The sequence below is a fragment of the Lepisosteus oculatus genome, chromosome 2 (genome assembly GCF_040954835.1).
Source record: "Lepisosteus oculatus isolate fLepOcu1 chromosome 2, fLepOcu1.hap2, whole genome shotgun sequence".
NCBI lineage: Eukaryota > Metazoa > Chordata > Actinopteri > Semionotiformes > Lepisosteidae > Lepisosteus > Lepisosteus oculatus.
Window position 1 is genome coordinate 9,689,592 of NC_090697.1, and position 19,415 is coordinate 9,709,006.

At 38.1% G+C, this 19,415-nt stretch overlaps 1 protein-coding gene across 1 annotated transcript in view; it reads right to left on the bottom strand.

The window, feature by feature from the left end:
- Nucleotides 1-16,085: 16,085 nt before the first annotated feature.
- Nucleotides 16,086-19,415, bottom strand: part of cd109 (CD109 molecule) — a 36,208-nt gene continuing 32,878 nt past the window's right edge. The window contains exons 31-33 of the mRNA XM_069196723.1: nt 17,910-18,066; nt 16,754-16,856; nt 16,086-16,647 (exon numbers count right to left, since the gene is read on the bottom strand). Of these exons, the coding sequence (XP_069052824.1) occupies nt 16,445-16,647; nt 16,754-16,856; nt 17,910-18,066 (463 nt within the window). The 3' untranslated portion in view covers nt 16,086-16,444. The remainder of the gene's footprint in view (nt 16,648-16,753; nt 16,857-17,909; nt 18,067-19,415) is intronic.

Genomic DNA, 19,415 nt, shown 5'->3' on the forward strand with positions numbered 1-19,415 from the left:
GTGTTCAGGATAAATATACCTATCTCTGGGAGGTCCCACAGTTGATTAGTACAAAAACTACATCATGAAGACAAAGGAACTCAATCTGGGACAGGGTTATTGAAAAGCACCACACAGAGGGAGGGTATATAAAAATATCCAGGTTGTTACATATACCCAAAACACAGTAAAGTCCTGTGAAACTGTGAAGAACGGGATGTCCTCAAAGACTGAGTACCCAGGTGAGAAGAGCACTAGTCAGAGAGGCCACTAAGAGGCCTGTGAAAACTCTAAAGCAATTCCAGCCTTCCATGGCTGAGATGGGAGAAGCTTTGTGTATGGCAATGGTCTGGGTGGTACACAAATCTGGGCTTCATGGGATAGTGAGAAAAAAAACTCACATCAAATCTTGACTAAACTTTGCCTTTGGCATCTGGGAGACTCTGAGACCAAGTGGAAGAAGATCCCATGGTTTAACTAACCCATAATTGACATTTTTGGGCCTCAAAGGTAAGCATTACATTTGGCGCAAGCGTAACAGTGAACATCATCCCGAGAACACCATCTCTGCTGTGACGCACGGTGGTGGCAGTATCATGCCATGGGAAAGCTTCGCTGCATGAGGACCTGGAAGACTTGTGAAGATTAAAGCAAAAATGGACAAAGCAAAGTACAGAGAAATCCTCAATTTCTGCCAAAGCCACACTGGAGTGGTTTAAAAGAAAAAAAGCCAATGTTCTGGTGTGGCCCGGATCTCAATCCAATCAAGAATCTTTGGAAGGAGTTGAAAATTGTTGTTCACCAACTTCTCCCATCCAACCTGAGGGAGTTCAAGTGATTTTGCAAAGAAGAATGGGCCAAACCGCAGTGTCCAAATGTGCAAAGCTGGTAGAAACTTATGGTTGTAATTTCTGTCAAACGTGCCTCTGCCAAACTTTGACTCAAAGAGGGTGAATACTTATGCAATCAGTTATTTTCCATTTTTTATTTCTCATTCATTTCGGAGGATCTGTGGAATTGCATTTTCACTTTGATAGTTCATTCAGTGTTTTCTGTCAATCAATGGCAAAAACTACCAGTTAACTACTTTATGATTCCACAGTGAAACACAATAACATTTTAAAAAGTCAAAGAGGGGCCAATACTTTTCAAGTACGCTGTAATATGTTGAAATTAAAACAAATATATCTATTTTATAATCAAATAAATAATCTGAATTTGACACATTAAAATGAGCATTTGGGGAAATAGGATCTCATGGTTTCATTCCACTTGTGTTACTGAGGCATTATTTAATAATTTATTCACATTATTGCAACATCTTTCTCAGGTCTAGGGATGACCTGACCTTCACTGTATGCAAGGTCTTCAATGTTAATTGTGGAATTAATAAAAAAATGATCTGCACAAGCTTCATCTACAGTACAAGTAAGGTCTTTATGCTACTTTAGTACTGCTTATACAGTTGCCCATAGCTATTAACAAAAAATTCACAAACCTACAGTATATGCGACTGCAAATAATGAAAATTACAGCCTCTGGAGAGTGTGGGTTTAAGCTGCCTACAGAACACTGTAGTTGACGTTCCCAGGTTTCAGTAATCTAGGTCTCATTTCATTGTACACAGACGTTATGTCTGAGTGGGGTATTTTTTCCATTCTGGGCAAATTGCCCTTGCATCAGCAAGGATTCTTGCCAGCAGCAGTGGAAAAGTCTGGTGCTTTGAGGTTTATAGATCATTTGCTGCACTAAAACAGTCTTTACATTGTGACATAAAATATTTAGGACAACAAAATGCTTCATATATGAAACAATGACCTTCTTAAATTTAACCCAGTGGAATCCTGATATGTTTATTTCAAATGTAAATGAAACCTTTATTTTATAGCATAATAAATTAACCTCTATGTACTTAGTCTATTCTTATCTTTAAAAAGATTTCAGGCTAGTGCCTTCTAACGTCTTTAGCATAAAATCCACAATACAGCAGAATGACTGTTTTCGCCATTATCTCAATTCATTCAGTTTTTCCATCTTAATTTTGTATGTATTTCTTACTTCTGATCTATTTAACTGTTTGATGTAGGAGGTTTGATAATCATTAATAAATTAAACAAAATCACAAGCTATTACCCTCAAAAGTACCAGACCCAGGCATATGTGTAAAGGAAGATATTTTTATTTTTACTGAATGAGTCCATTGTTGATTAGTCTTTCTATTGGTTGCTTTTATTTTTCAAAAAAATTATTTCTGTTGAAAACAAAACTGGTCACGTGATATTAATTCAGCGACCAGTGTCTATCCAAACTAGAAGGACACTGTGACAGGCAGTCGACTGCCTAAAAGGATCCAGCAATTGGTTGATCCCAGATATTCGACAGCTGAGCTACTTCTTATTTAATGCGTTGAGCCTCTTCAGCAGGTAAGACGTTGCTGGTGGGGGGTGAACACAGTGCACCTGGGAGCCTCAGAGCACAGAAGAGGTCCTCAAGTCCCTACTGTTTTCATTTCAAGGACATGGACATGGATTCCCAGAATTAGTATCACGTAGACACTATACTGTAAAAAGGTGCCATCCTTCTGATGAGACGTAAAACAGAGGACTTGGCTGTGGTCATTAAAAATCCCAGAGTGTTTCTTGAAAAGAGTAGGGGTGTAACCCCGGCATCCTGGCCAAATTTCCCATTGGCCCTTACCAATCATGGCCTCCTAATAATCCCCATCTCTGAACTGGCTTCATCACTCTGCTCTCCTCCCCACTGAGAGCTGGTGTGTGTTGAGAGTACTGACAGACTATGGCTGCTGTCACATCATCCAGGTGGAGGTGCACACTGGTGGTGGTGGAGGGGATCCCCATTACCTGAAAGCACTTTGAGTGGAGTGTTCAGAAAAGCGCTATATACAGTGTTAGCAATTATTATTATTATTATTATTATTATTATTATTATTATTATTATTATTATTATTATTATGAAGTACACAGAGGTCCAAAATGCTGACTAAGGAAAGGGAAGGGCTACAAAGCTGAGAACTGGCTGTGTGAGCAACCGGACAACGGAACAAAAAAGGCCACTAAGAAATTACTTGAGCTGGAGTGAATGAGTAAATGAGTTTACGCTGTGATTATATTTAATCACCTCCGAACTCTGTTTCCTAAGCTGTTTCCTGATACAGAGTAAAGGGAGCGACAGCTCTGTGACTCCTAACCTGTTCTGTGCTCAGCCTACCACCAACGCAAAATTACTTGCATCAATTACCATTGCTTTCTTGCTTATCTCAATTCCATTAGCTCAGTAAACTAGAGCTAGAGATACTGTAACAGTATCAAAAAATGGTGATATCTTGTGACTCTGCAACACATTTTGCTGAGTATTTTGCATTTGAAAGAGGTACACTATCGCAATCCTTCTTCTTTGCACCGACTTAATGCTTTGTGGTCCAATGTGAGTCCATGGTAGGCTGGCGATTTTTTAAACAGTTGTTCAGACTCGTTTTCTCTGGAGGTGTCAGTTGGTCTCTTGTGAAAGGTCAGTGAGTAATTCTATTACAGCTCCTCAGGTTGTGCCAAGATCATCCAATAGAACAGGTTGGAATGTCAGCTATGTTACTGTTCCTACACTCGTGCCATTGGGTGTGTTCAGTTTCCATCCTCAAGGAACACACTCCAGAAAGCTTTATAACTGCCTTTAAATTGGCAGTATTTAAAATCCTTGTTACTTAGGCTGATAATATTACAAGTCAAGAACTTAAGTGCTCAAGTTAGAGACGGAATAATACAGGTATGGAAAGTTGGAAAAAGGAATAGACGCCAATGAGTTTTATTCCAGTGATTGTATAGTCTGTTTTGCTTTGTTTTGTTGCTCAATGTTGTCTAATTTTATTTTTGTTGATGTTGCTGATGCATTGCACGGCACTTTGGAAGAATACGGCAGGCTTCCCATAGAGCCAGAATTTCTTCTTCCCTCAAAATAAACACAATTTGTCTCCTATTATGTCATACTGAATCCAATCAAAATATTCTGAAGAATTCATATTTTTTCATGAGTTTTGGTTTCAGGCATTAATGAGATCTTCATGTGTGTTGTACTTCAGTTTGTTTATTTCTTTAAAATCCCCATGGTGACTGTTTTAAATTTGCATCTTTTTTTTTTCCAAAGATCCTGCCGAATGTCAATAAATGCAACCATCTTATGTTGCTACAATTTATCATTTAAGAAATTATATCACTTGATTGCATGCTAATGACATTGCTGTACGCATTGTTTTTGTCTCTGAGGGAAATTCAAGCAAGGTGTAGAGAATGAAGCACTAATGCATCACTGTTCTGAGCCAAAGTCAATTAGCTGCCTCACAAAAAATGAATTTGCATTCAGGCTTATAAAACGATACTGCTTTGACTATAGACTGTGAAAAATCTAATAACAAAGGTTCTTACTACAGTATGTACATTTTTAAGATTCAATGGTGATATGAGTTTCTTTTAACATTTAGTTCAAAACTTTAAAACTTCAATTAAGAATCAGATCCCCCGTGAAACACAAGCAATAAACGTGGCCATTTTGGGAACAGTCGAGCAGAATGTCCCACAACATTGAGTCCCTTGACAGTCCAGATTGCAGTGTTGTCAATGCGATCCGTATTCTAACTCTCCTGTAGGACTTCTGAAGCATGCAGCATATGATAGCTCTGGCAAATGTGTGCGCTTTACACACAAAAGTGTCTATGGCCCTCACTCGCCTCATATTTTTATGAGGATCACAGTGGCGAGTTTAGGTGAATAGCACTTGGCCATTTTAATTACCCAGGATGAAAGTGAATATAATTGATGATTAAGAATGTATACCCTTTAAAGATGATGAATTATGAAGTTTTAAAAGCTGATGGAAGTCTGTTCTTTTCTCCATGTCCATTTCTTTTACAATTTAACATCGAACCACATTAGTTTTGACATTCATTTTGAAGAAACATTTTCCAAAAGAACAATAAGAATAAACAAATATTAATACAGGAACAGAAAGAAAATGTCCATATAGTATACAGTTTATGTTCTTCACATTTGTATATTATTAGAGCATAAAAGAGATTTTTCAGTCAGTGGCCCTCATTATACCTACTGGCAACCCATATATACAGTATCTTTAAAAGAAGCTTTGTATTTTTAAGCACCACAGAAAGTTTTATTCTCACAGCTATATTAATAGTATAGACTTGATATTGTCTTACTTTAATTTGGCTCTTGATAACAAGGAAACAAAGAGTGGCATTTATCTGAGTTTATTTAAGTAGTGCAACATTTGAGCAAAAAAATGTCATTTAAACTGCATGTTAATCCAGGGTTATAGTAATATAAATGTTTGTTACTATTCTTATTATTTTTTGTTTTACTTTACAAATAGACTTGCATCTGTAAGTCATTAAGAAAGGTTAGCTGTTTTTTACATGCTGCATATTGCATTTAAGGTTAATAATCCCAGAAAGAACAAAACATAACATCTCTGTCACAATACCTTCCAAAAATGATATGAAACCATGTTCTTTTTAATAGTGTTAGTTTAATCTCTTGTCCCAGAAAAATCTGAGACTTTACAGCTCTCTGGAAATGTGTTAATGTTGATATTTCTCAACCTACTGTAGTTAAGATTCAATTGTAGAAGTCTGTGACATGATAGTGTTCTGACAGAGATTCAGATTCAGAGGACAGAAAGAGACATTATCAAAGATAGTTTCATTTATAGAAATCTAAGTAGAGCCCTCAGATTGCATTAAACATTAAAATCCTCTCTTTTTTGTCTTTTCACAATTATTCATTTATAATGCTATTTTTCAGAGTACCGACAATCTAATCCCTAACCCGAATTTCTTAATCTGCTAGTTTCCCTTGATACCTGTTTCAGTATTGTGTGGCCTGTCCCTTGTCATGTACATCCAGAAACATCCTTTCCCTTTACCAGCCACATATTTTGTTAAGTGTGGTCAGGGGCATATATCCAGTCATTTGTATACAATCAAAAACCACAATCAAAACCACCCCATTACTGTCATTCTTTGTTCAATAAAAATATTATGTTTGAGACATGTCTACAATCACAATGTTTATTATGTTTCTTGATTGTGAACGTTTCGTTTAGATTTAATTAGAAAATGTAAAAAATAATAGTAATAAAACATAAATGAACTTTAAAAGTCCAATTTATTACAACCTTCCTTCCATATTGCAGGATTTAACAAACTCTGCCATCTGGTGGTAGATAACCATGTTAAACTATCTATACTGGAACTTTGCAAGGTATTGGGTATTAAAATATGTAACGTTATATACAGTAGCAGGTGTCTAATAGCACCTTATAAGCAGACAGTTAATTTCAGCACTATTGCAGTAAATATTGAAATCTATAATTATTGTAGTAAAGGATCACAGAAAGTGAAACTGGAAGAAAGCAGCAGTTCTCTGCAACCTTTTTTTTCTCTCTAGACATAACTTTACTTAACTTCTTAGTGTTGTTATGGACACTGTGAACCATTTCACATATAACTAATATAATTTTGTATTCTTAGTGCAACCAACCCTGATACAGCTATGAAACTGTCTTTTGAATGCACATTATGAGGCTGTGAAATGTGTCCTGGTAAGACAATTTAAATCCCATCTGTATTCATTTATTTATGTGTATCACTTAATTAGTCTGCTTTGTGTATTATCTGGCTGGGAATACACAATGAAAGAGAACTGGCCCTCCAGTCTTTGTGGCTAAGGAGGGTCAGTATCCGTCTCCACAACATGGAAATTCTAATTCAGCAGCCACCTGGAAACTTCAGATAGAAATCATCTAGATTTTTCCATAGTCCTCCGGGGCTCAGTGAGAGAGCAACATCTGGGGACTGTGGTAAAGAGGTGGAATTGGAGGAAATGTATTTGATCTCAGTCTTCCTTGGTCACAGGCATATAGACAAGGAGGAAATTGTACTTAACAATTCTAAATTATGTCGTGAAGCCAGAGATCACTCCAAACACACTGTATGGTATCTTTTAGTGACTTCTATGGAATGGAAACATTATCTTCCACCTAAACTGACCTAGTTTAAAAATTTAACAGAAAAAAAATGTTTACAGATTTCTAAACTGGAAATTTAAGAATTATTGGAATTTTTTGTCACATTACATAAACATTCCAATAAGAGATCTTACAGTAGTTGTATTTATGAGCTATAAATTAGCTACCCCAAGCCTTTTATCATTACATGCAGTTTAGATTCATACACATATGGATACCAATATACTGTAGATACCGAAACACATAAAAAACACGCATGTGTGTGCCAATACTCATTTTTTGCACTTTAATGCCTCTCGGTGTCTGTTTTATATATTTTTAACCTGACATTAAAGCAGATTGTGACAGTGTTCTCAGTGTGTGTCTTTTTTTAAACACACGTTTTTAATGCATGGAATTTGTTTGGGACATGTAGAGACCAATTTACTGGGAACTTTAAAGTCTCGGCATGATTCACTCAGTGTATAAGAGAATGGCAAGTACAGATAGAGTTGGAGCCATTATCAGTTCTGTTTCATATGTTAGTCTTGCTTTGTGGCTTGAGCACAATTTTGAACACTTACAAAACTGTTAGCACAAACATCTAAGCAGTCGCACTAAGCATGTAATATCTCTCACACACCATGCACAAAATAAGTATTTGCAAAACATTTTGAAGACGGTATTTCATGAGATCAAGCTGAAAATTAAAAAAAATATTGTAGTAGAGGCAGAGACACTGGGAGCTTTCAAGTCTTGCCTTGAAGCTGTGATAAACTCACTCAGTATATAGGAGCATGACAAGCACATCTGTGATAAAATCATCAATCTCATTATTGATAATTCCCAGCATTCTGCTTTTTGCTATTCTACATAGAATACATGGAATTCCTAAAAGCAAACTGTATCAGTGCAGATGAATTTATCTTCTGGCAGGTAAAGAATACACAGTCTGGACGTCAATCTGTATAATCACCACTGAGACTTTCATCTCTGTGGCCATGTTATTTCATCAGCATGAGTGCTCTGGCCATCATCTGGCAATGGCGCTGTTGTGTATCCAGTTGTGACAGGCTCCTACCCCAGTGTCCAGTGGCTCAGGATCTGCGCCTGTGACTGGAAGGTTGCCAGTTCAAATCCCGCGGCCGGCAGGGGAATCCTACTCCGTTGGGCTCCTGAGCAAGGCCCTTCACCCCAACTGCTCCAGGGGTGCTGTACAATGGCTGACCCTGCACTCTGACCCCAAGCTTCTCTCCCTGTCTGTGTGTCTCATGGAGAGCAAGCTGGGGTATGTGAAAAGACGAATTCCTAATGCAAGAAATTGTATAGGGCTAATAAAGAAACATTATTATTATTATTATTAAACCATTCATCTACAGAGGAGAGGGGAGCGGGGTAGGAGGAAACATGCCGCCAACCCCCACGGCATCCGCTGTGTGTGGTGGAGGCTGCCATTGTCATTTACAGGGGCAAAATGTGTGGGCTCTCCTCCTCCTCCATAGCCTCCCAAGTTTTCCACATGTGTTTGAACAAGATGAGGATAACAGAGGTCAGGAAAGATGACAATTTATGGAGGTTGTAACGGACGTTTGGGAGGGATGGCAACAACCAAGTTCAATCAGACTTGGCTGAAAGTAATTCGCCTTAAGTACAGGCTCAGTGACCACAGCCTGGCCATAGAAACTGGGTGACACAGCCAGAGAGGACAGGCTGTGGTCCCACTACCAGTGGGGAGAAATAGAGACAGAGGTGCACTTCCTACTGCACTGTGACATACTCTGGGATTAGAGAAACATTCTTCCCTAAATTTTCAAATATAATTTGCCAGAATCACAACAGGTCCCAATCCTGCTGGGAGAGGGAGGAGGGAACTCAGTTGAACTGGCAGCCCAGTATGTGATCTCCTGTCACAGCCTGAGGAGCAGTGAGCCTGTCTCTCAATAAAGCTCCATATGTTTGTATGTAATAAGTGTTTCCTTATTGTAAATGTCTGTTGATTTTTGTTTACTGTTAATTGTATTTGTTTTGTTCTGGCAGCACTGATTCTACTTATTGGTCATGCCAATAAAGCATCTTGAATTGAATTGAATTAGCAATCACTCCTGATGTCACTTCCTCTCCTAAAACACTATAAATACCGCACGTGATCCCCTTCTCTGCCTCATGTCTTCTTGCACCCCTCCTCCGCCCCCTCTCCCCCTCTGCAGCTGCCCCTTGGTCACTCCTCACTCTGCAGGGGGGTCCCAGCCTCCCCGTCCCCTGGCCAGGAGGTCAGCCCTCAGCCAAGCAGGTTAAGCCGAATTTTCACGGAACCCTCAGTAATCCTTTCAGGACACTTTAATCTTGGGTGTTGTTATCCCTAGTGAACAGTGTTATAGTGCAAGAACCCCTGGCTTGACCTATAGCAGCACACACGTAGTTTGCTCTGTGTTGCTCCAGTGTGTCCGCATCGTTTTCACCAGTTATGATTATGTAATGGAACAAGTAATAGGTTTATTCCGTGCTGAAAAAAAGAAGAAAGAGAACACAACGTTTCGGTCGTGGAGCCTTCTTCAGGTAGCACACCTGAAGAAGGCTCCACGGCCGAAACGTTGTGTTCTCTTTCTTCTTTTTTTCAGCATGGAATAAACCTATTACTTGTTCCTTTGCAGCCTACGCGTGCTGACGCAGCTACCCACCTGAATGATTATGTAATACCTTCTCCTTGGGGAAGAATCACTCAAACTGGAAACTTTTCTGAAAACATTTGAGCAATGGGATTGTATTGACACAAGAGCTGTATTAAGAGAGTTTGCTGAGAGTTTTGATTGGATTTGTGAGGCTAACTCTACGCTTTGTGAACCTGCAATACACATATTGGCAGTATCAGAGTCAAAGACCAAAATGTCTTCTTTGGTCCAACACGAAATTACCAACCATTCTCTTCCCTAAGCTCTTCCAAGAACCAAGCAGGCTGCTGCTCAGAACAGCATTACCCTTTTTCAAGGGCTTATAGTTTAGTAAAAAAAAGTGTCATTGACAAGTGATGGAAATGATGACTGAATGTGGTTTAAAAAAATACATTTTACTTAACACCTTTATATAGTTGATAGATTTGCAACCACATTCTACAATGTATTTTTCATTTCTTTGTTAAATGTGCTGATGTGAAAAAAGTACTCACATTTCAAAGGGATGGTATTAATGCCGGGTGATCCAGTAAACTGAAAACAGACCTAAGCTTTACAGAAAAGTTGTAATCCACTGTCTGCTTTAGTTGGCTTATTCCATCAGAATGTACAACTACAGCTGCAGGAAATTACAACATGCCAAGGTGCTATTGACGCTAACTGAATATAATTTGAAGAGTGTTCAAGGAACATTAATATGTATAATACCCATGATAATCATAAATTAAAGGGAAAGCCTGTGCCTCTCAAATAAAGGAGGAAATGCGTTACCAACAACAAAATGACAAAATGTTTTAGGAGTGAAAAAGACTTCCTTTGTAATAGAATCATGGTCACGAAGACTTGCAGTGAGGTTTGGATCTGACAGTGAAGTAACTCTGTCAAGTAGCACTAAAACTAAAGTAAATTTGAGCTCTGGCAGGTGGACAAAGCTGACCAGTCTGATTAAGTTATTTCTTGCTTGCACATAAAATTATTCCACTGGAGAAGTTTAATTCATCAGCAGCTATTCTGTTATTTAAGTAGCATTAATCTGATACTCATAGGGTCCCCAGTTTCACTGTGGGCAGAGATTCCACAGTATAATGAATGTATTACATGGACAATGGACAATTTACTCTCAGGTTCGTTTTCGGGAAAGTTCACCAAGGATAGAGCCACCAGCCAATGACTTCCAAACAGTTTGTGTTAATAACTTATTGTTAATGACTTCACTCTTCTGATGACCCTACAGTATGTGATTAAAAGTTTCCACGTTACAATAACTAGAGATACATTCAAGTTTTTCCAAGACACACACGAAACATTGTAATGATAATATTATGAGGATTTCTCCATCTAAAAATGTATACAATAAAGGTTATGAGTTCTATTCTGTTGTGTGTGTGCTTTGTATTTTGCAAGACTTGATCATTTTTCTCCTTTTCTGCTATCAAGCAGGTAACAATATAAATTACTTCCTTGAAAACGTTTTCAGTACATTACAGTACATGAGCTGATATTATTAACAGGGGAGGACAGCAGTCAAGACAGCCCCAAAGGTGAATCAGACCAGAGACAGTAGTGAGGAGAATCTTCCTCCTTTATTCTCGATATGCACAACGGGAGTTCTGTAAACCACAAGAATCTCAAAGAATTTCGAACCCTAATTGGCTAATACGTTGGCAGTCCCATAATTGATTATCATTTAGCCATCCTACCTAATCTCTCATGTTACATCAGACTATATCCCATAATACCTCCCCTTTAGTCTCCCTGATTTTCATCACAAGAACTTATGACCCAATAAGGAAATGACTATGGCAACCCCGGGTGTCAGGGATGCTGAAGCTAGTGTCCCTTATTTGAACCTGTATGGGTAGTAACCCCCCTTCTAGAGATTATAGGCCTTATCTACAGCATATGTTTTGATACAACTACCCGCCAAGTTCCTTTGATCAAGGTCAACTTAGCATCTTTTAAACCTTCTCACAGGAATCTGTATAATGCATTGAGAGTTATACAAAAGAAGCAAAGACATATATTGCAGGATATAAAACTGATAAAATGATAGCAAAATGATCTTCAGTAATCAAATCAATAATAGTATCAATCAATACTACAGTTTCAATCAATATTATTGATTACATGTGCACTGATGAGAAAACAAGGCCTACTTCAAGGCCCTTCGATATACAACTGAATGAACAGTCAAACACACATATCAAGCTAAGAGGAAGTGTACAGTATATAAAACTCTGTACAGAAGACATTTCTTACACAAAGGGTTGTGGGAGTGCATGGAGCAACCTATTGAGCAATGTTGTAAAAATCACTGCCCTGCCTTTCAAGAAATAGCTGAATGAGATCCTAGGATCAGTTAGCTACTAAAAACCAAGCACGCCCACAATCCGAATGCAATATTTAGCTGATTGCATGCTGCTGCACGGAAGAAACTCAATATTTGTAAGAATATAAGGGTACACAAAAGAGTAAGCCATTACTACCCTCACTGTGAGAAAGTTCCTCCTATTTTAGGTGCTACAGTAAATACTTTACAGTACGTTTCCTCATAAACTCTAGTTCTGCCTTTCATATCGCTGAGCATAAACTAGTCAATTGGGCTGTATTTGTCAATACCTCGCTAACATTTAAATGCTTGTACCAAGTCCCCCCCTCCCTCATCTCTTGTGTTCCAAACTGAAAAGGTTCAGTTGTTCTATGGTTTTATTCAGTTGCCAACCACTAAAACGTATTGGATAAACTCATAGCTAAAAATAAATAAAAAATTAAAAAGCACATTTCCAAACCATTTAGTCAAATGCATAAATATAATTCTGTCACTTAAATTTTATAGTGTTCTGCACCGCTGGACACTGGACTGACCCCATGACCTCTCCCCTTTTACCTCAGGCCCACTCCTTTCCCTCCTTTTCCCCTTGTGAAAGTGGAGAGGAGTCCCCCCTCTATCTTGTTTCCTCTTCTGTCCCCTGGGGATGCCTGCTCTTTCTCTCTCTGCCTTTCCAGAGAGAATATTTCTCTATTCCCATGATCAGCACACCCCACTGTACCATGAAGGGCAATAAAGCTATCGGTGGGCCTGTAAAAGTCATCTCCTGCCTGGTACTCCCCACGTCGCTGACACAGAACCATTACAACATGGTTCTCATTGATGGGTTGATTGATTTCTGTGTAAAATACATCACTATCGTTGTTGTTCCTTATGAATTTTCTTTGTTTTAAATAACATTCTCCATGTTAAAGTCATAGCCTGGAGGGGAGCTCTGGCCTGTCACACGGGCTGATGCAGGAACTACCTTTTAATACGTCTTTTGTGGGCAAAGGTAGGGCGAGTGATATTGTAGAGAATCGAAGCAAAGGTTGATGAAAGCCATCATGGCAAAACAAGACACCTGAAAAAAAACTGTTTTGCCAAATTGACAGACTTCAGTAGTATCTAATTTTTTAGTTTATTTTTTACTCTAGATCAGTGAGGTTCCCGGGACAAGTATGTTTCCCCCTTTTTGGCATTTGTAAGGCTGCTGTCTCAAAACCTCTTTTAAAGTGCAGAGTAACAGCTATTCAGTACTGATGTGATGTGCCTGTAATTTACCTGAATTGTTGGGTTGTCCCGGTAACACAATTTGTCAGTTTTTTAATATAGTAAATGGTATTGGGATCATGGTCATGGTCATGGTACTATAAGTGAGACACATAAAGGGAGACAAAAGTATACCTCTGCCCTGGCAGCTTGGTCATCCATATTAAAAAGTCCATATTAAAAACATGGAAATATAAAACTGATATAAACAAAAGGAGGCCATTCAGCCCATCTGTTCTGTTTGGTAGTTTAACATTTCAGAGTAAGGATCCATCTACAGTTTTTGAAATGAAACGAAATCCTACAGTGGTGGCTGTCATGTCCTTTCTGAACTGCAAGAGATGGTGCAATCAGCACCAGTAATAGCCAATGTCTTGAAATACTGTTCAGAGGAACAAGTAGGAACAAGTAAGAGGTTTATTCCAGAATAAACGTATCTTTTCAACATGGAATAAACCTATTACTTGTTCCTTTGCAGCCTAAACATGCTGACGCAGTTCCCACCTGAAATACTGTACAGAGGAAACATAAAAAAACATTTTGACATAAAAAGATACAAAGATATACCGCTTTTTTTCTTTTGCTTGAAAGCTTCATCATATTGTTTTCCTTTGTTAGGTGCAAGCATTTGTTTATGTAAACTAATGAAAACTGGCATAGAGTTTTATTTTTCTGTAAAATTCGGTTTAGGATTATGATTTAGGATTTTCCATGAACTGTTTTGTGAATTATGCTAAACATTTGTGAATTTGTGTCTTTGCAATTGAAAAAAGATGTAACCTATCTATGTATGCCATTTCACTTAAACAATGGAATCTTTCTAATTGCTCTTATTTGAATGTTTTCTAAGGCAGCTACAGTACAGTATGTCCCTTTTCTGGTTTGACAACTACAATTGCTCCTTGTATTGTAAGTGAGGCCTTAGTGCATTGTTTGACCTTAATGCAACTGTATTTAAATTCACTACCACTTTGCACTATGTTTTTACTTTTTATAACCTCATTGTCTGGTGGAGAATAATGATGAGCCTTTTCATGGGCTTTTTCTAATGTAGTGCTGCCCATCTTTTAGAGTATTTTCTATCACCGGCATGTATTACTTTGTACTTGTTAACATTAAATTGTAGTTTCCGGGTTACTAAGCCAATCTTGAATAGTGTCCGTTAAGTCCATTGATACTTCCTTTGCTCTGTCCTTCCAATTATGATACTGCAAATAGCATGATTTTACTCTCTAAGACACAGCCATGATTACTGACAGAAAATAATAATAATTATTATTATAATAATAATTGCTTACACTCTATAGCGCTTTTCTGGACACTCCACTCAAAGCTCTTTACAGGTATTGAGGACTCCCCTCCACCACCACCAGTGTGCAGCCCCACCTGGATGATGTGATGGCAGCCATAGTGCACCAGAACGCTCCCCACACACCAGCTATCAGTGGGGAGGAGAACAGAGTGATGAAGCCAGTTGATAGATGGGGATTATTAGGAGGCCATGATTGGTAAAGGCCAATGGGAATTTTGGCCAGGATGCCAGGGTTACACCCCTACTCTTTTCAAGAAAAGCCCTGGGATTTTTAATGACCACAGAGAGTCAGGACCTCGGCTTTACATCTCATCCAAAGGACAGCGTCTGTTTACAGTATAATTTCCCCGTCACTATATTGGGGCATTAGGACCCACACAGACTGCAGGGTGAGCGCCCCCTGCTGGCCCCACTAACACCTCTTCCAATATAAGAGGTATAATACAGACCACTGGGCTTCTATGAAATTGCTCCAATTACAAATTTCTCATCTTGACACCACTTTCCGTTATCAAATCATTAACCCCTTTTCAAACTTTAGTTCCCTACATATTTTAGTTTCACAATCAATCTTTTATGTGACAGGTTATAATATCACAAAATCATGTTTTCAGTACGCCACTATTAAAATGAAAATATTTCATAATATTAGGCAAAACCTCATAATATCATAATCATACTGTCGCAGCATTAACACATAGATGTGATCAACCTAAACAGGCTGTTCTACAACTAGTCCTACACAGTGGCAGCCAACTGGACAAGGTCATCTCTTAAAATGTGCCTCCTGTTCATGACATTGGCTCAAGAGAAAAAACTCTTGGCAAGACGGAAACATTTATTTCTTGAGATTGTGCCGTTGTAATCCAAGCTGTGGGGTCTTGCATTGTCCAGCTAGAACATTATGCAATATATTGACACCCCTGGATTTGCTTTCAGGAAAGGAAAATAATTCTTGGCTGAGAGCACAAATCTTGGAAATACATCAACAAGCAGAAAAGCCACCATCAGTCTTCACTACAGATGTTCTGGTGGTCACCCTGAATCCAAGACCCTGAATTTTTTTCCATGGGTTATTTGCCTTCATTTTAAAATCACATAATTCAAAAGCTGCCCTAGTATACCTTTAACAAGGATTGGATCTTTTGCAGTGTCTATGTTATTAGCTTGTCTGAATGGACAAAAAAGTGCCAGGAGATTTTTCTCTTCTTTCTTACCTTACAATCAAACCAGAATAATATTTTTCTGGAAATCAAATGCATGGGACTAAGTGTTAATTACTGCTTTATTAATAGGCTTTTATTACTGCCTTGCGTGATCGATTGTTTAATCAACTGTTTAAAACTGTTTAATGAAAGTTGTGACTGACGTTCACATTTTATTTACTGTTAAAGGCAACTTGGAAAAAAAACGTTCTCGTTGCGAAAGGCTCTGGCTCCCTCTGGCGGCAGCTCGGATTACTTACACAGCAAACGTGAGCCGCTCTCAGGTTGTAAAAGAATATAATGATAAAGACAAACAAAATTGCTTTATTCCTTTCAGAAAACGGAATACAATCTTTGAATTTGATAGAAAGCAACATATTTCATTTCCTCATTCTAACCTCTGCATTTTCTAAATGACAATGATATAACCACCACCCTGATTTCACTCAGTGTACACCCGTTACTAATAAGACTACCGTATATTACATAGTATCACAAAAGTGAAATAAAAAGGAATTTAATTCTAATTTAAAATATGAATTTTAAATGATTTAGGTCTTCAAGCTGCTTTATAAAAAAAAAACAGAACAAAATCAGTGAAGCCTTCTTTTGACTGTGTATTGACATTTGAAGAACTGTTATGCTGTACTTAAAACACATATGGATTTCACTGAAACAAAATTAAAACTGCATGAACGAAAAATCCAAACAATACGATTCTTCCAAAGTGCTGGAAGAGGTCCTCGGTCCCGCTGGTTGTCACTTCAATAATCCTTGAGGCCTTGCAAAGACTGCAGTCCTCACCACAGAAAGCACAAGTAGACACGCTTCGCATTACTTCAGAGTTGTACGTGCGGACAACTTTCCTTCCTGAATTAAAAAGATACACGGAGTTTCATCGTACGGAATCCATTAGATGTGTATTAAAATGAATCTTAGCAAAAATACTTTAGACTTTAAATACAATATTTCTTACGGGGTTCGTAGTAATCATAAATTTGCACCACTGCATCTTGGGCATTAGCAATTTTGGAGTCTCTCATCGCGGGTATGTCCACACAGAATTCTTGTGCTGTAACCTATGAAAGAAGTCAGGGGGAGATACAGTGGGAAATATAAATAAAACTGGCGGATGTTTATGTTTTTTAATGGCATGACCAGCCCTGTTCCTGTGAGCCGTGCATGCTCCATATCATGGACACATTTTGTCAATGAGACCTGACATTTTGGCAGTTTTAGTATCTCTGCTAATTTCATCAATTCAGTTGCAGAACACAGGTCAAACTGCCACACAGAAAGACCCTTGTGCGTGGCCTGTAAAAAAAAAACTACACTTCAGAATCTGCTTAGATTTACAATTTGAAACAATCTTGAGCTCTCCCTGGCTGGTAGGACTGCACTTTGTCCTGTACTTCAAGGTATGCATCTGTTTGCATGTTACTGTGACCACAATTTCCTTTATTTTTGTGGGGATTGAATTGCTCTCAGCTGAGGTATCCAGCCCTTTGCCTGTGAGCCATTCCAGTTTTCATGACAAACCACTGCAACCACTGACTATGCAAGACATTTAGAACAGATTAGATAAATCTGGAACTTCAGCAACACTAACCCCTAAAAAGGACAAAGCAGTATATGATTTTACATTTTGAGCATAAATTAAAAAAATAGTAAACCAAACAGAGTTCTGGAACACACAACCAAAAAACTGACTTCTGGGATGCACTATGTTCACACAAAACAAAGTCTGAAGCAGTGTCACAGGAGAATACATTTTGAGACAAGAGGTGGATGTTGGGCTCAACAAGTCTCTGTGGTTACCAGTTGGCAGGATTTCATCCTGACCTTTCTTGGAAGACTCCAAGGTATCAGCTTCAAGCATGGCTGGCAAGCTTGTTCCAGACCTCTTAATGTTCTTTTCTACATGTAGAATCATTCTTCATATAGGTGAAGAATGTAATTAAGAGAAATAATTGACAAATGAAATGTATTTCTTCCTTTAGGGTTTTCATATTTGAGCAATCTGAGTTAAATCACCACCACAAAGCAAGCACATTTCCTTCATTCGGATTGTTGCCGTGTGCCAGCATTAAGAAGGGAAACGCCCCCCGAGAAATCTTTTAAATATGACTTACTGAATCCAAGTACAGGTTGACTTTCCCTGGAGAAGTCTCTACCTTCTTGATAACCTCAGTAGTAGCAATTCCACTTTCATCAAGGGCGAAACCACTGAGGAAGCCCACTTCCATTATCGCCATTCCGGTCTGAGAAACATTTTGATTTTCCAACAATCTTTAGGAGGAGATACATGTAAATAACCTTGACTTGAACAATGTTAGTATTTTATGAATTATGTCTAATTGAATATAGAAAATATAATAATAATAAACTTTATTTTATATAGCACCTTTAAAGGTGGCTTCTCAAAGCGCTTATACTGTATATAGAATCACATATATATATATAAATATATATAATGGGAGATATTAAAAATGAAACAAATGAGTATTAAAACTTTCAGATTTGCTACATTTTTACTACAACTCAGTATATGTACTGAAAGAGAAAGATTTTACTTAGATTTCCTTGTGTCCTCAAATCTCGCCTCAATGCTTCAGCAGCTAGAAGAACGCATGGCAGAGGCTGATTGTGTAGTTTGGGGTTAAATGTCTTGACTAGCCTCCTGTTTTTGGTCTCTTCTCTATTTTTGTGATCTTTTTTTCATCAAACTCCAATTTTCAAAACAGACTATATTAAGCAAGCTCCACATAAAAAAAACATGAGGTTGGGACAGGATGCTTTGGTGCCAGAGGAGTGAATGGGGAGCAGTGTCTGTTGGGAAACTAACCAAATCTGTTGCTTTTTTGCTTGTGTGGCCATTGTGGCCAAGAGATCTCATTTAGCAAAAGTACTCTAGAAGACGAGGACTAGAACGGTAGGTGAAAGAAAAGAAGTTTGAGTGGGGAGCTGGGAAGCTGGATCAGTGCGTGTAGGCTGCTAAGGAAATATTAATTTCTTTATTAACATTATTCTTATAAATATAATATCGATATTGATATTAATAATAATAGTATTAAGATTAATCAACTTTATTTTTATATAGTGCTTTTTAAAGTTCTTCTCAAAATGCTTTACAGGACAACAACAAAAAATATTGAAGTATAAATATATTAAAGTAATTCTTTTATCTACTTTTATGTGTAGAATTAAACTTTACTTGCACCTTGAAAGACAAAAAAAACTGTTTCTTATATTTAATCAAATCTAGACATTCCAAAAATGTGTAAATGGTGCCAAGCAGTCACATTTACATTGTTCCAATTGTGTGCTGGGATATTTCTCCAACTTTCTCAAACTTTCAAGTCTCAATTCTAGATGATAGCAGCTGCTCTGGGTGTGTTTGAAGCCTCCACCAGAACAACGCTAGAGGAGTCAGTGACTTTGTTTTTTCTCCGGAGTCCTGCAGATTAAGAACTGGATGTGTGCATTATCTCATCCTCCTGGGAACACCATAAGCAGGCATTGTATTGCACCATAGGGATGGAAGTAAAAAAAGAGGAGTCAATTAGTTCATAGTGACATTTAAAAGTCCCAGAATAACTGAAGACTGTCACTGTTTCAAAAGAAGTCTGATAGAATGG